Source organism: Centroberyx gerrardi, chromosome 9 (genome assembly GCF_048128805.1).
Source record: "Centroberyx gerrardi isolate f3 chromosome 9, fCenGer3.hap1.cur.20231027, whole genome shotgun sequence".
Classification (NCBI taxonomy): Eukaryota; Metazoa; Chordata; class Actinopteri; order Beryciformes; family Berycidae; genus Centroberyx; species Centroberyx gerrardi.
Genome location: NC_136005.1, coordinates 2,370,690 through 2,385,189, shown reverse-complemented (window position 1 = coordinate 2,385,189; position 14,500 = coordinate 2,370,690). Strand labels below are relative to the sequence as shown.

Here is a 14,500-nt window from a genome sequence, read left to right as displayed (position 1 = left end):
GCTGCTCGACGGTCGCTGTCTGATTACGTAATCAGTACGACGTCAACCTCCTTGCGTCATGCCGCTTCTTCTTCCTCTTCTTCCTCTTCTTGTTGATTTAATGGCAAATCGCAACCACTCCGGAGCATTACCGCCACCAGCTGTCGCAAAATCAGCATAGCTTTAAACCACTTCAAATGTTTTATTCACGTACTTTTATTTAATGTCTATTTCATTCCATAATAAATGTCTATGATGTACTGGTAAATAAAAGGAGGGTGAATTATATTATGAGCTCCAGTGGGTGATCGTCATAAGGAAACAACAACTAATGTGAAGAAAAATCATTTATTTTTTTAGAAAAACATTCATTTATTCATTTTTTTTAAAAAGACTCTATCGTCATATCCTCGGTTTGAGAGTGATTTTTATGATCCATACTTTAAATTCACCTCAGAAACATTTATGTCAGCCTGAAAATGTTGGTTAACTCTGTTCAGCACAAAATCAAAAGCTAATACAGTGAGTTCTGCATCCCAGCTTCATATTAACGGATTATAATCATTTTGCATACATTTGCATTCCCACTCCACCTGTATCAGTGTTGTCTGTGTTTCTGTGTTCTCCTGCACACTGAAGAATAAAAGTGCCAACCGGAACCCAAAATGGTTCTGAGTGATGAAGCCACAGAAGAACCTTTCAGACCGAGGTTCTCTAAAGAACCGTTCCTGCCCTCCTTTAGACACCTGCGTTGAATTGTGATACATGTGTGATACACCAACTTACTGTGACTCACAAGTTGTGATTCACAGTCTCTGCCCCGATCCACACAAAACCCACCATCAGAAATAAAACAGCATGACACATTGAAAGAGATCTCTCTCCCCTCTGTACTCGGAGAAGAGGAGAAATCTGCTGGACTTTGTCTGTTTAGTCACATGATGAGAGAAACAGTTTGAGCTGCTGCACTGTGAATCACACTGAATGATCACAGTGAGTGCTTTGGCAACACATCATTTATTCTTGTAATGCCAATAAAGCCAAATTGAATTTAATGAATTGAATTGAATTGAATTGCATTGAACTGAACTGAACTACATTGAACTGAATTGAATTGAACTGAATTAAACTGAATTTTATTTAATTGTATTTAATTTTATTGAACTGAACTGAATTGAATTGAATTGAATTGAATTGAATTGAACTGAACTGAATTGAACTGAATTAAATTGAATTGCCCTTGTTGGCTCATTTGCAATAGCACAATATATACAAAGGCTATAGACAGTTGAGCACCACCATCCAATAACTCAAATAAGAATGAAGAACCTTTCAGTAGAATAGAATAAAATAACTAAAAAGACTGTTCTTCATGTTCCACACATGGTTCAAATGGTTCTTCAGCAGCTGATGGTTCTTCTCCTTTTAAAGAACCAGTGAAGAACCGTTGTTCCTCTGTGTGTGTGTGTGTGTGTGTGTGTGTGTGTGTGTGTGTGTGTGTGTGTGTGTGCTGCTGCTGTTCCACTGGCTGAGCTGGGATAATTGGGCCGACAGTCTGAAGCGCTTCATGATTTTAATTAAACTGAAACCTTGACGCTGCAGCAGAGTCAGGCAGCAGGATGCAGGCTTCAGGTTTTACTGCTGTTCTTTTAACTTTCAGCATCTTTACAGGCTTTGTCCTAATGAAGCTGCCACCAGGGAAGAGATGCATCATGGGATTTAGATGGATCTCACATGATTGTTTTATTGTTAAGTCATTCAGTGAAAGGAGTTAGGACAGTTAGGCTGAAATATTGGACTGATATTGGTCTTTTATTAAATATCAGATATCTTCCAGCTCTGATATGTTGAGGTTCCTCCTGACCACAGATACTGAAAACCTGACATGATATTTGATTTTCTTTGTACTTTTTTCATCCAGTTATTCAATTAAGTGCTTTGTAACTGAACCCTGCCTTAAAGAGCTGATACCCTGAACATCTTCATGCCAAAACAATACAATTATTCAGAGTTTTCCATAGAGTTTTCTTCTCATCAGGGTGGAAAAGCCTCTGAAACAGCATTCAGTCCATCATGGGACACTAAAACTCTCCACTGAAACCAGACTGATGAGATTATTTTAGTGTCAGCAGCTCTTTAAGGCAGAGAGACACCACACCTGTTCAATGGTAGAGAAACTCTGGGAGACATTACTGCCTTTAAAATGAGGAATCCATTTACAAAACACATAATTAAATACCTAAATGAATAGAAAATCAAACTTCATGTTAGTTTTCCAGTCTGTTTTTCAGTATCTGTGGTCAGGAGGAACCTCCATCATATCAGAGGTTATGAAATCTGATATTTAATAAACGACCAATATCGACTTGATATATCAACAAACTGTGAGTCTAACTAAGTCTAATCTCAACTGTTATGTATCTGAAGATAGAATCACCTGTGAGCTTGGAAATCCTGACTGACTTGCAAAATATTTCTCATGGAGAGAGAGAGAGAGAGAGAGAGAGAGAGAGAGACAGAGAGAGAGAGAGAGAGAGAGAGAGAGAGAGAGAGAGAGAGACACAGAGAGAGAGAGAGAGAGAGAGACAGACAGACAGACAGACATTTTTTTCTCTCATCACCTCCATGTTTTATAGTTGTTGCTTGCCATTGTTTGTGATTGTTATTTTAATCTTAATAGGTCTAATCATTCTTATTCTTATTATTTGCTTTGGCAATACTGTGCTGTACATGGTCATGACAATAAAGCCTAATTGAATTGAATTGAATTGAGAGACAGAGACAGAGAGGGAGGGAGAGAGTTTTTATTTGAAGATTCAAAGATACAAAACAACAAATAAAGAGGTTGATTTCAAATCCATGGTCACTGCAAACCAAGTCCTGTATGAAGCGGAGCAGAGAGCCGAGTAAAATATTGTGAAATAATAAGGTGTATAATAAGGTATAAGCAGAGGTGTGACCAAGTCAGCTTTGCTTGAGTCCCAAGTCAGTCTCAAGTCAAGTCCATGTCATTAATGTCAAGTCTCAAGTCTAAATGTAGAACAGCAAGTCAAGTCAGAACAAATCAAGAGTCCAGTATCAATTTCATATCTTAAAGAAAACTAAATATCTAGGACTTTTCAATGCAATATGGTTTTAATAGGATAAAAACTTGGTAAGAGCATCATGAGTTTGATTTCTATAATCAGTTTCAACTTCAATAAATTCAATCATTCCATACAAATTCAGAAAACAGAATTTAAATTCAGTCGTCTGCTGGAACAAATCTCATCACTTTCAATCTAAGTCATTTACACAAACACAAGATCTCAAGTCAAGACTTTAGAAACCTTTTCAAGTCATCAAAGTACAAGTCAGAGTCAAGTCCCAAGTCACCAGAACCCAAGTCAAGTCGAGTCTCAAGTCTTCTCTTCATGCATCAAGTCAAGTCTCAGGCTATTAAAACTGTGACTCGAGTCCAAGTCATGTGACTCGAGTCCCACCTCTGGGTAAAAGGTATAATGAGGTGAAATCCACTTCTTTCTCAGCATGTTTTGGTCGTTACAGGTCAGATTTTCAGTTTCAGTCAATCAGTTTTATAAGGAAGGTTTTGTGGCTTCAATAAGGGGAAAAATCAGGTAAAAAAGAGACAAATTCTTCCTTTTTTTCTGATGATCGGTGAGATGAGCAAAGGAAACTCAGACACGTCTAAATCTGAATCAAAACATTTTCCAAACAGACATTCCCTGATGAAAAACCACTAGAATATTCCATAATATTCCTATTGGGACAATGCATGTGAGTTTATTATACTTTATGGTATTTTTGATCTTCTACTATTGGATTTTCTGGTTTGACCCATATTAACTGCATGATGCTTTAAAGTTTTTTGTGATATTTATGAAGCATCTATCTAAAATATAGGATTACTGTAATTCTTTTTTATAAGAAGTAAATAAATTCACTGTTCCTGATATTATCTGATCAGTTAGAACACAGGCAGCTGCTCACTGCTGATGTGAAACATTATTTGCAAAAGCCTAATAAAAAATCACTATAATATTCCATAATATTCCTATCAGGACTTCCAGTGTGTGTGTAGTGCAATGAGCTGTACTGTATATTCTTATCTTCTATAGTATTACTATAGGATTTCCTGTGTCTAGTGTTTGTTTTGATCCATGTTAGCTGCACTTTTCAAAAGTGGTTTTGTGGTTCAGTATCATCTGTAATGTATTCTAGGATTATTATATCGCTCTTTTCATAAGAGAATAAACAACTTCATCTTCAGTTTGATCTGATGATCAGTGAATCAGAACAGGCAGCTGGTGAAATGATTTGATATCTGAACCATTATTTACCAAATCCTTTACAAACAGCCGTTTGGCTTCACCAGCTGTTTGAGATGCATTTGCTTTAAGCTTTATGATGATAATAATAATAATAATAATAATAATAATAATAACGTCATATCTCATAACAGGAGGGGGGAGGAGGCTGCCGCAGGCCATTTCCACATATTATATTTCACATTTTGACATGTCATGAAGTGGGAAGTGTGTGTGTGTGTGTGTGTGTGTGTGTGTGTGTGTGTGTTATATTATCTATGGGTTGTTCTTACTGACGATAGATGTGACCTATATTGTTTTTATTCAAATGACACATCCAGTTTGGGCAAAAGCAATATAAAGTCTGATGATGTGAAGTTACCAATTCAGATTATATAGGGTCATTAGTGTGTGTGTGTGTGTGTGTGTGCGTGTGTGTGTGTGTGTGTGTGGCCGCCAGGCGGCGCTCCAGCGGCTCCACAGTCCCGCTGAGCTTCTTGATGGGATCCAGTCTGTCAGGCGGAGCGGAGCAGAGCAGCAGAAGTCCTGGAGGTTTCAGCAGAAAACAAAACGCTCTTCCTTCGCCGATATTCCTCCGTCTTCCCGGTCCGCGCGGCTGAACATAACGGCTCCCGGTGCGTAATTACGCACGGAGAGGAGCGGAGGAAAGATCCGCGCTGTTTGGTGGAGAAACCGCAGACAAAGGAAGGAAGGCTGGAGTACAACAACTGACTTCAGAGGAGAGAAGTGTCGGGGGGACGGGGAGTCTGGACTAGGAAGTGATTTTGTGTTTTTTTCAGAAATGTAACTCGGTCCGGGATTTTTTGGAGGAAAATACTTGAATCCGTTTGGAGAGAGCGAGGAGGAGAAAAGGACGAAGAGTTTGGAAGTGGCAGATTCGCAGAAAGAGCAGCAGCCTCCTCAGAGCATGGGGTGAGTTCAGTTTCAGTCCGGAGACACTTCGCTGTCTGGAAGTGATTTGTTCAGATGACGAAATGGCAAAAAAAGTGAACTTTGGGTGAGTTAAGGTGGTTTTAATGTAATATGCGCGTCTCATAAAACCAAATAATCTATCAGTTCATATATGAGGCTCCGGCAGCGCGTCATGTTTGAGGAGCGCTGCAGAGAAACAGATCTGGTGTTTTCAGTCCCAGGACTTGACCTAGTTTCATGGATCCAACATCAGTAACGTCCGTTTCCACCTTAAATGACTTGTGACCGACAGAAGCTCCAGTTCAGTGTTTTTCAGGATTGTAGCTGCGTTTACTTCAACTTACTGACTGTAGCGAAGAGGCTGCATGGCGTTTGACATGCAGAATGTCTTCATATGTTAATTCTATAGGATAAAACACACACACACACACACACACACACACAGAGAGAGAGAGAGAGAGGGAGAGAGAAACCTCACCTGGATAGGAGTCAGAAGCAGGCAGCCTTGCTTCTATTGATTTCTAGATAAGACAGCACTCATCTTCATGTGTTTCTTCTATAGGATAACACACACACACACACACACACACACACACACACACATCCCCTGGTTAACAGCAGCTATTGGGATTTCTTGTTCTCCGATTCTTTCCAATTACAAATGAATGAACTGGTTTGAATCAGCTGTTCAGACTGCAGTGTGCGTGGTGAGAGCTGTGCAGACTGGCAGCCAGGTATCGCCAGGTGTGTGTGTGTGTGTGTGTGTGTGTGTGTGTGTTTGTCTTGGTCCTCGGCTCGGCTCGGCCTTGGGAAGAGTCAGGCTGAACATCAGATCATTAGCTGTGATGGATCAGTGTTGCTGTTTTGGATGATGTTCAGTCTGGGGGAGCAGAAGAAGAGCAGGAGGCTTTATCCCCCTCACATGAACACATGAACACATGAACACATGAACACTGGTAGACTGGTCTGGAAACACTTTCACTCAGGTGCTGCTCATAAAGCTTTATTAGACCCTGTATGAACATTATATGAACATTATGAGTGCATCATCATTACTGTTGTCATCATCAGGGTTCCACCTGGGGCCGGGCGATATTGACAAAATCAAATATCGCGATATTTTTGACGCAATACCTCCATATCGATAATGTGAGGATATTTTGGGGATGACTACTGGTGCTTTCATTAGATATGAGAAAATATTGAGAAACGAACATTAATAGGTTAATGTGGATATGATGGAGAAGCAGGAAGAGGCGTTCAGTGTTCAATTCACTCTGGAACGCTTCAACAGTCAAATAAGTTCAGAAAACTGTATAACTGTGGAAGATAACTGGAACCAGTCTTTAAGAGCAGGAAACACAACATATATCATGATATTACCATAACCAACATCCCAGAGGATCTCTAGTCTGATATCACAATATCGATAATTATATTGATATATCACCCAGCTCTAGTTCCACCAATATGTGTTTTTGAAGGCTGATATTCAAATGCCAAAATGTAATTTTTTGGGGGCATTTTTGCTTTTATTTGATAGTTAAAGTTACAATGAAATGAAAAGTGACTGTTTCACCTTGTTGGCTAACTCTCCATGTCACACCTGCTTAACACTAAACGCCCAAAAAATGCCTTTAATTTTACTGCCTGGAAGATCTTTAGTGATGACATCATACTGTAGCAGCAGGCATACATTAAAATTATAACCAATAAAACATCACAGATTTTTGAACAATCACCTCCGATCAAATAAAACTGCTTTTCTCTCCCTAACTGATCTCCCATTGGTTTAGACTTTTGATTGATCCCGCCCTGCGTTATGTCCCGCCCCCACATCCTGTTTCAACAGGAAATACGTCAAATTAAGGAAGCAAGATGCTCTCAAAATGCAGTTTGATTGTGGGATTTAACAGTAGAGAGACAGGACAGATGAGAGGGGGATGAGGTGCAGCGAGGTCCCAGGCTAGATTCAAACCCGTGACATCACGGTGACATCACGGTGACATCACACACCTCAGCCAGCTGAGCCACCAGTTCAGCCTTGATACTGAGAGTTTTGTGCTGAAGATGCTGATATTTTGTGCCAATATTCGATATCTTTGAATTTTTCCACTTTCATGGCAAAAAAATTCAAGTATTCAGTGTTTACTGACTTTAAATGAAGAATTACAAAAACACAACTGAACAATTAAAAGAAGAAATAAAATGTGCAAAGAAAAATGCAGATTTTCCAGCATTTTTTTGTAGCTGTGCTCATGTTGTGGTGGATGACATCACTGGTCGATATCTGATATTTAACAAAAGACCAATATCTACAAACCCATATCAGTCTGACCATAATCAGAGCATTATACAATGTGCCAAAAATATTGGGGTTGAATACATCAATGGAAACTCTATAAATAATAATAATAACCTACCAGTCAAACCAGTGGTGTTTACATTGAACAGCATGTATTTCTCTGATGTGTCTGATGTCTGGTCAAAATGCAAGCCGAGTTTATCTTTGCCTTTGATGCATTGACAATCATTTATAATTCGTAACAATGGTTCTCAACGTGCGGTCCGGGGACCACCAGGGGTCATTCAGGAGGTTCTATGGGGTCCCAGGCAAACTGATGAATTGTTAGCACAATTAGAGAATCTAGAAGAATGATGTTTTGATCATAGTTTCTCTGTTATCTCTCTATCTACAATACAGACAGTCACAGAATTCTGGACAAAATCATATCTAACAATAAAAATATTCTCAGATTTGGGTCCGAGAGACAAAATCTCATCAAATGGGGGTCTGTAGCTCTAATGTGGACTAAATGAATGTGTACTTGATGTGAAAAAGGTTGAGAATCACTGATTTCTAACGGCTGACGAGCGCTACAGTAAAGTGTTAACAGGAGTTTCATCTCAACACTTTAACACTTGCCCTCTCTCCTCTGGTGCTGCAGCAGCGGAGCGGCGGAGCTGTAACATGTACCCGCTACACCGAGAGAGGTAGAGCCGCCGCCTCGTCTGTCCTCGCTCTTCACTGTCCGTTCATTCGCCCCTCCTCCTCACCTGTCAGTCATGCCTTTAGCCCCGCCCCCTCATCGCCGCTATAACCCTGCATTCAACTGATGTCGGGTCGCACTTTTCTCCGAGTCACTACTGGGATGTCCGAGTCACAACTCGGACATCCCAGTAGTTTGCGTTGACATGCTTTTATGAAAATTGGACGTTTCCTCAACTGTTTACACACACTGCCAGCCTTCTAGGCTAACGTTAGCCTAGCTAGCGATAGCCTAGCTAGCAAGAAATCTTCGGCTATTTCAGTAGATTATGAATGTAAATACCACAGGAAATTGAATGCCGTAGCAATATAGTTATCAAGGAATATCCATGTCTTTTAAATTTATACTTGTGGTTCATTTTCGGCTTTACTGTATGAAATTTCTTATCGTTCACGTGCAACTCTACGGAGCCCCTCTGGGGTCACATGGTAGAAAAAAAAACTCGATGTGTAAATCCGTGCAAACGGATTTGTAAACCGTTTCCGTTCACACAGTTTACAAATCCGTTCGCACGGATTTACACATTGAGTTTTTTTTTCTACCATGTGACCCCAGAGGCGCCCTGTACAACTCTGTTCTGTTCAGCCATGTTGGAAACAGCGATGACATCACAACTCGGCCGATTCCTGCTGCATCTACAACCCTGATTTCTCCGATTTGGTCATCCGTCACAGTCAGGTGTTCATGTGGCTCTTCCTGGTCTGAAACTTGTTCACACCGTAAATCCGACACCAGTTGAATGCAGGTTTAGCTTCAGTATTTGTGGAAACTCCGTACCAAACTTTTACATCCCAAGTCTGACTCTTGTGACGTGCAGATGTTGTCTTGCTCTCCTCCTCCAGTCTCCTTCATGTCTCCAGCCTCCATCCAGCCTGCTAATACAGGCTTTACATTGCATCACAAATCTCATATCATCCATGGCTGCTGCCGTCATGGAGGTCCATGATGAACTGGCTGTGTGCAAATAAAGCATAAATATAATATAACAAGCAGCTAGAAGCAGAGAGCAGCTGAGTCAGCTTGTTGTGGTGTGGCTGTAGATCCATTCAGTAACGTTCTCAGTAAAAGTGAATAGTGTGATAAGGTGGATTTGGTTACTGTGACACAGTAAACTGTCTTGTCCTTATGCTGCGTTCATGTCATGTTAGCTTTGTTGTAAATATGAGCTGCTGATTGGTAAAAAACGTTCACGTCAGCCTCCCAGTGGTAAATACAAGCAGGATCTGTGGGGATTTGTTGTCGGCTCTGTAATATCCCACTTGGTGTGTACTGTATGTCCAGGATTCTTATATATAGGATGCTTGATTTATTGTATAACTATCTATGGTCTAATTATCATTGAAATATATAGTGGTATTACAGTATGATCATCTATCAGCCTAATTACTACTGATATGTATGGGATGGTAGGGTTATAATATACCCCTCTATCAGCCATTACAATATATAGGGAGGTTACAGGATATCCACCTAACACTAATTATTGTTAAAATATAATATAGAGGAATGTGTGGTCATGGTATAACCACTGTTCAGCCTAATTGCCATTGAAATATATAGGATGGTTACAGTACCCACTTCCTTGCTTTTGTTTGTTTTTATAGAGTTGTATGTAGTTGGTTTAAGTATAGTTTTTTTACTTACTATACATTCGTACAGTTTTTATCTCTTTATCTCTTAAGTCTCTAGATATTAGAGTTAGAGTATTTGAAAAGCGCTATACACATAAAATTTCACTTTTATTACTAATATTTGGCCAAATTACCATTGAAATATATAGTGATGGCACAGCATGAAAATCAAAATCTTTCAGCATAATTACCATTGAAATATAGAAGCAGGTTACAGTATTCCCACTCAGCAGCATAATAAGTGTTGAAATATATAGTGAGGTTACAGTATGACCATCCATCAGTCTAATTACCTTAGAAATGTGATGCTGAAGATAAACCCATCCATCATCTATCTAACTCGGTGTTTAAATCTACAGGAATGTGTGTTCCCAGTGTGTCCTCCGCCCCGTGTTTGGGTTTTTTTAGTGGGAACATAATGAGGTAATCTGCTGCATAATACCATAAAGACCGTTGAGCGCCCGCGTCCTCCCGCCGGCCAAGGAGACATGGGACGCTCTGCGGGGGAAAAGCCTCTTAATTGCTGTTTTGGAGACGTCTGCATTTGCATGAATAAACAGTCTGAGCTCTCTCTCTCTCTCTCCATTCACTTCAATTCACTGTGCTTTATTGGCATGGAAGAAAATAACGGTTTTGCAGAAGCCTCAAGATGAAAGATCAACTCTCTCTCTCTCTCTCTCTCCCTCCCTGACCTTCAGTTCCTGAACTTCTCTCTCGCTCTGTATCACTTTCACGTTTCATGACAGCAGTAAGTTATCAGTCAGACGAGCTGACCTTCAGATAAGTGAAGTGTCGCTTTGACGCGGCCAGAGGACAAGCAGCTGTTTTTGGGGCGTGAGCTCCGGCGATCAAAACCATGAGATGCGGAGGATTTTATTTAATCAGAGTCCAGAGTTTGATGAGACCAGATCTGCAGATGAAAGCGAGCGTGAGCCGGGTTCTCGGTGTTACTACAAAGCATTCCTGACTTTTCGGCCGCGTAGGAGAAGTTGGCCGGCGTGCGGCGGGCTGCGGGTCACGCTGGAGATACGGTGACTTGTTGTTGAGCAGCTATGAGTTAGCGTTTCCCCTCGCTGTGCTATTTTGGTATGTAGTTGTACAGTGTCATGTTGCCGGACTGGGCCAGACACTTTCGCTGGCTCAGGAATGCGGGCAGGAGGCTGGCGAGGGACCAGGCCCTTAAAGGAGAATCACGTTGTTCCCCTAAAACAAAATGGAAGTCTTTGACAACAAAACAACACTTTTTATGGGCGAGTTTTGAAATGAATCCCTCATGAGTCATCGTACTACTGATTGCTCACAGCGGGGCCGGCAGGCGTTTTGCCTTAAAGGGCCGTTCCTGCAAAGCCCCAAGTCTCCGGAGGCTGGAAACTGCCAGAGAACCAGAGCAGAGATCCAGTTCTGTGTGTTGGCTCCATGCACAGATGGTGCAACAAGCAGTCAGCTGACGCTCTGAGTGACTTACAGTGAGCGAGCAGGTCGGGGAGCAGTGTGTTGCTCGGTGGCACTTCAGCGGGACACACTGGCTGCTGTGGAATCAAACCTGTGGTGTTTTGGACTCTGACCGCCGTCTCTCTGCCCGCATGATGATGTGTTGTTGTTTCCTCCACCAAACATTAGGGACGTGCCTGACAGGCCAAAATGATGTTGGAAGAGTTTATGGCTATTGAGAGCGAATAGCCAAAAATTTGAAATCCCCTGAACCTCAAAGCACCAGAATTTTTTTTGACTGGAGCTGAAATGGGACATGAGATCTGCCTGTTCACATTCTACACACTGTTAATCATTTTATCTGATTATCTCAACACCACATGACCAATCAGCTCTCTATCTGTTCAGTTTCCAGTGGTGCTGCCCTTCTGCCGCTGGACCAAGTTTTGGAAAAAATGTCAATTGCCAGTGGTGCCTCCATGTTGTTTGATTGGTCCAGTAATGGAGGGTTTGCCTCTTCTTCTGTCTGCTGATTGGCCGCAAAGTTTGATTGTGTTCAGAAGTTTAGTGAGAAGCCACGCCCCCTTTGGCTAATAGGTATGAGTTAGTCAGTTCTTCCTCGCCCCATGACCAAACTTTCCACGACGTTTCGTGCAAATCCATTCAGAACGTTTTGAGAGATCCTGCAGACAGACGGACAGACAAAGAGAGAGAACCGGGCGAAAACAAAATCCCTGTCCTCTGTTGGCGGAGGTAAAAATATATTCGGATGTTTATTTTAAGGCACAGCAGCTTGTGACACATTTTGACCACAGGTGATGTGACGTCCACTTGCAGGGAGACTGGGAGACATTGACGCTTGAACGCACCGTTAGCATCCTGGCTGAGCCGTATATTTAAGCGACCCCAGGACGCTGGATCACATCTTTTTACTGGATATGCCTTTGACCCTTGACCCCGCTGACCGCTCTCTGTCCTCCTCTGATCCCCTCAGGCTTCAGCTTTGTTTCTTGAAGTGTGAGCCGTCTGCTTTTCAGTGCGACCGATTGGGTTTTTGGCAGCGAGTTTAGCAGCTTTGCTCCCAGCTATTTACAGCCAGGGAGCTTAGAGACGCCGTTATTGGCAGTTTGAGGAGTATTTTCTCCACATACAAAACAACTGGCCCGGTGTGTCTGCGGGGGGGGGTGGGGGGCTGGGTGTGTGTGTGTGTGTGTGTGTGTGTGGGTGTGTGTGTGTGTGTGGGGGGGTCTGATCCACAGAGGGCTGTTTCACAGATCAGTGACTCTGGGAGGTGAATGGGCGACCGAGCTTAAGAACGAGATGAAGAGACCAGTGAGAGAGGATTAGTCAGCAATGACTCCGGGCGAACACACACTCTCAGGCAGTGTGTGTGTGTGTGTGTGTGTGTGTGTGTGTGGAGGCAGCTACTCAATGACACTGAATGAGGTAGAAACTGTAAAAAGTTGACCGCAGTTTTGGTTCAAGTCATGAGCTATTTTCTCTCAAGTTCTTTTAGGTTGTAAGCTTATTGAAAATATAGATATTAATGTGAAATTCTTATGGGAATATTTAATTATCATGTGACTGAATGTTTATTTTTATTTGAATTTGAAAAGGTTTAGAAATTATAGGTACTTGTACATTTTTATAGGTATTTAACATTTTTTATATAAATAAATATTCATTCTTATATGAGTATAGATTTTACATGACACATAAAGCATATACTGTATATTTTTATGCATGTCTTACACCCGTTCATTCATACAGTTCCACACATTCACACCTGGAGTTGGACTGAGCAGCTGCAGAGGAAGTGAGAGAGAGCATCACTTGTTCTCTCTCTCCAGCTGTTCGGAGGATTTCAACCCACATCCATCTGCTGGTCTGGGTCGTCTTCTTTGTCAGGAAGGTTAGAACAGCAGCTACAGAACATCTTGATCTCCGGCTCTGTTCACACTGCAGCTGAAACTGTGACATGTGACTCAAATCTGATGTTTTCTAATCGGTGTGAACAGCAAAAAGTCTCATGGAGTCGCAGTTTTTCAAGAGTAACTAAACCGCAAACCCAAATCTGTGGTGAAGTCTGACATCTAATGGTGAAAACTAGAGTACTGAACTGGCAATCTGCTATTGGTCTTTGGTGCCAGGTGATGTCACCTTCTATAGAGTACTGCTGCCTTCAAGTGGAACTCGTGAGCTCGTGGTTACGACATGGGAAGTCGTGTACACGATATGCGCGGCGTTCAAGTGGTTAAGTCGTGAGAGCACCGCTGCTAGGCAACGCTGCGTCTAGAAGCCACCAAGGCTAACAATTTAGCTAGCTAGCGAGCGGGTAACGTAATGCAGGAAATGCAAAGGCATAATGACAGAGGAAAAAGATGAGGCTGTTGGGAATATCAACATTTTCCTCAGACATATTATAAAATTACTAAGAAAAACTTTATACGACTAAAATTACAATATATTAACTTACCATCCACCGAAAAATGAACTTCCATGGCCTCCGCCATTTCTGAAATGTCAACAAACACGTCACAACTCGTGAACTCGGAGCTTTCAGAAAATTTCCACTTCCGAAGTCTCGAATACCACAGGAGCGGTCGTTCATATGGACTCTTCTCGCGAACACGGTAAACACGACCCCATTTGAAGGCACCATACAACAGGTGGTGACATCACCTGGTACAAAAGATCAGCCAATAGCAGATGACCAGTTTAGTACTCTAGTTTTCAGCAGTAGATGTCAGGCTTCACCACAGATCTGGGTTTGGGGTTTAGCTACTCTTTCGATTCCGGACCACACGGATATGAGCTACAACACTGCAGCCCGAGTCATGCGATCTACATGCGACTTGTATTTGAACGCACAAATCGCAGTTTGTCGTTGTTGCCATGACAACAAGTAAAATCTGACATCATTCACCTGAAACAATTGTCATAATTTTGTCCGCTTGTCTGAGCAGCGTTAGCATGGAGACACAACGATGGAAAAAAAGACAAATAGACCACTTGATTAGTATTTGGGATTGGGAAGATGTCTCTGTTCAGTTAAAACTCAAAGTCACATATGTAACCGAAATATGTTCAAAAAAATTTTGAGTGAAATGAATATTAAATACGGGCGTCCCTTCCATGTTAACTAGTAGAGAGCAGGAGAAGCGTAGGT

At 41.7% G+C, this 14,500-nt stretch overlaps 1 protein-coding gene across 1 annotated transcript in view; it reads left to right on the top strand.

Annotated features, from left to right (window-relative positions):
• The first annotated feature begins 4,918 nt into the window (after positions 1-4,918).
• The window catches only part of LOC139925730 (homer protein homolog 3-like), a 54,039-nt gene continuing 44,457 nt past the window's right edge, over positions 4,919-14,500 (top strand). The window contains exon 1 of the mRNA XM_078285697.1: positions 4,919-5,219. Within this exon, the coding sequence (XP_078141823.1) occupies positions 5,215-5,219 (5 nt within the window). The 5' untranslated portion in view covers positions 4,919-5,214. The remainder of the gene's footprint in view (positions 5,220-14,500) is intronic.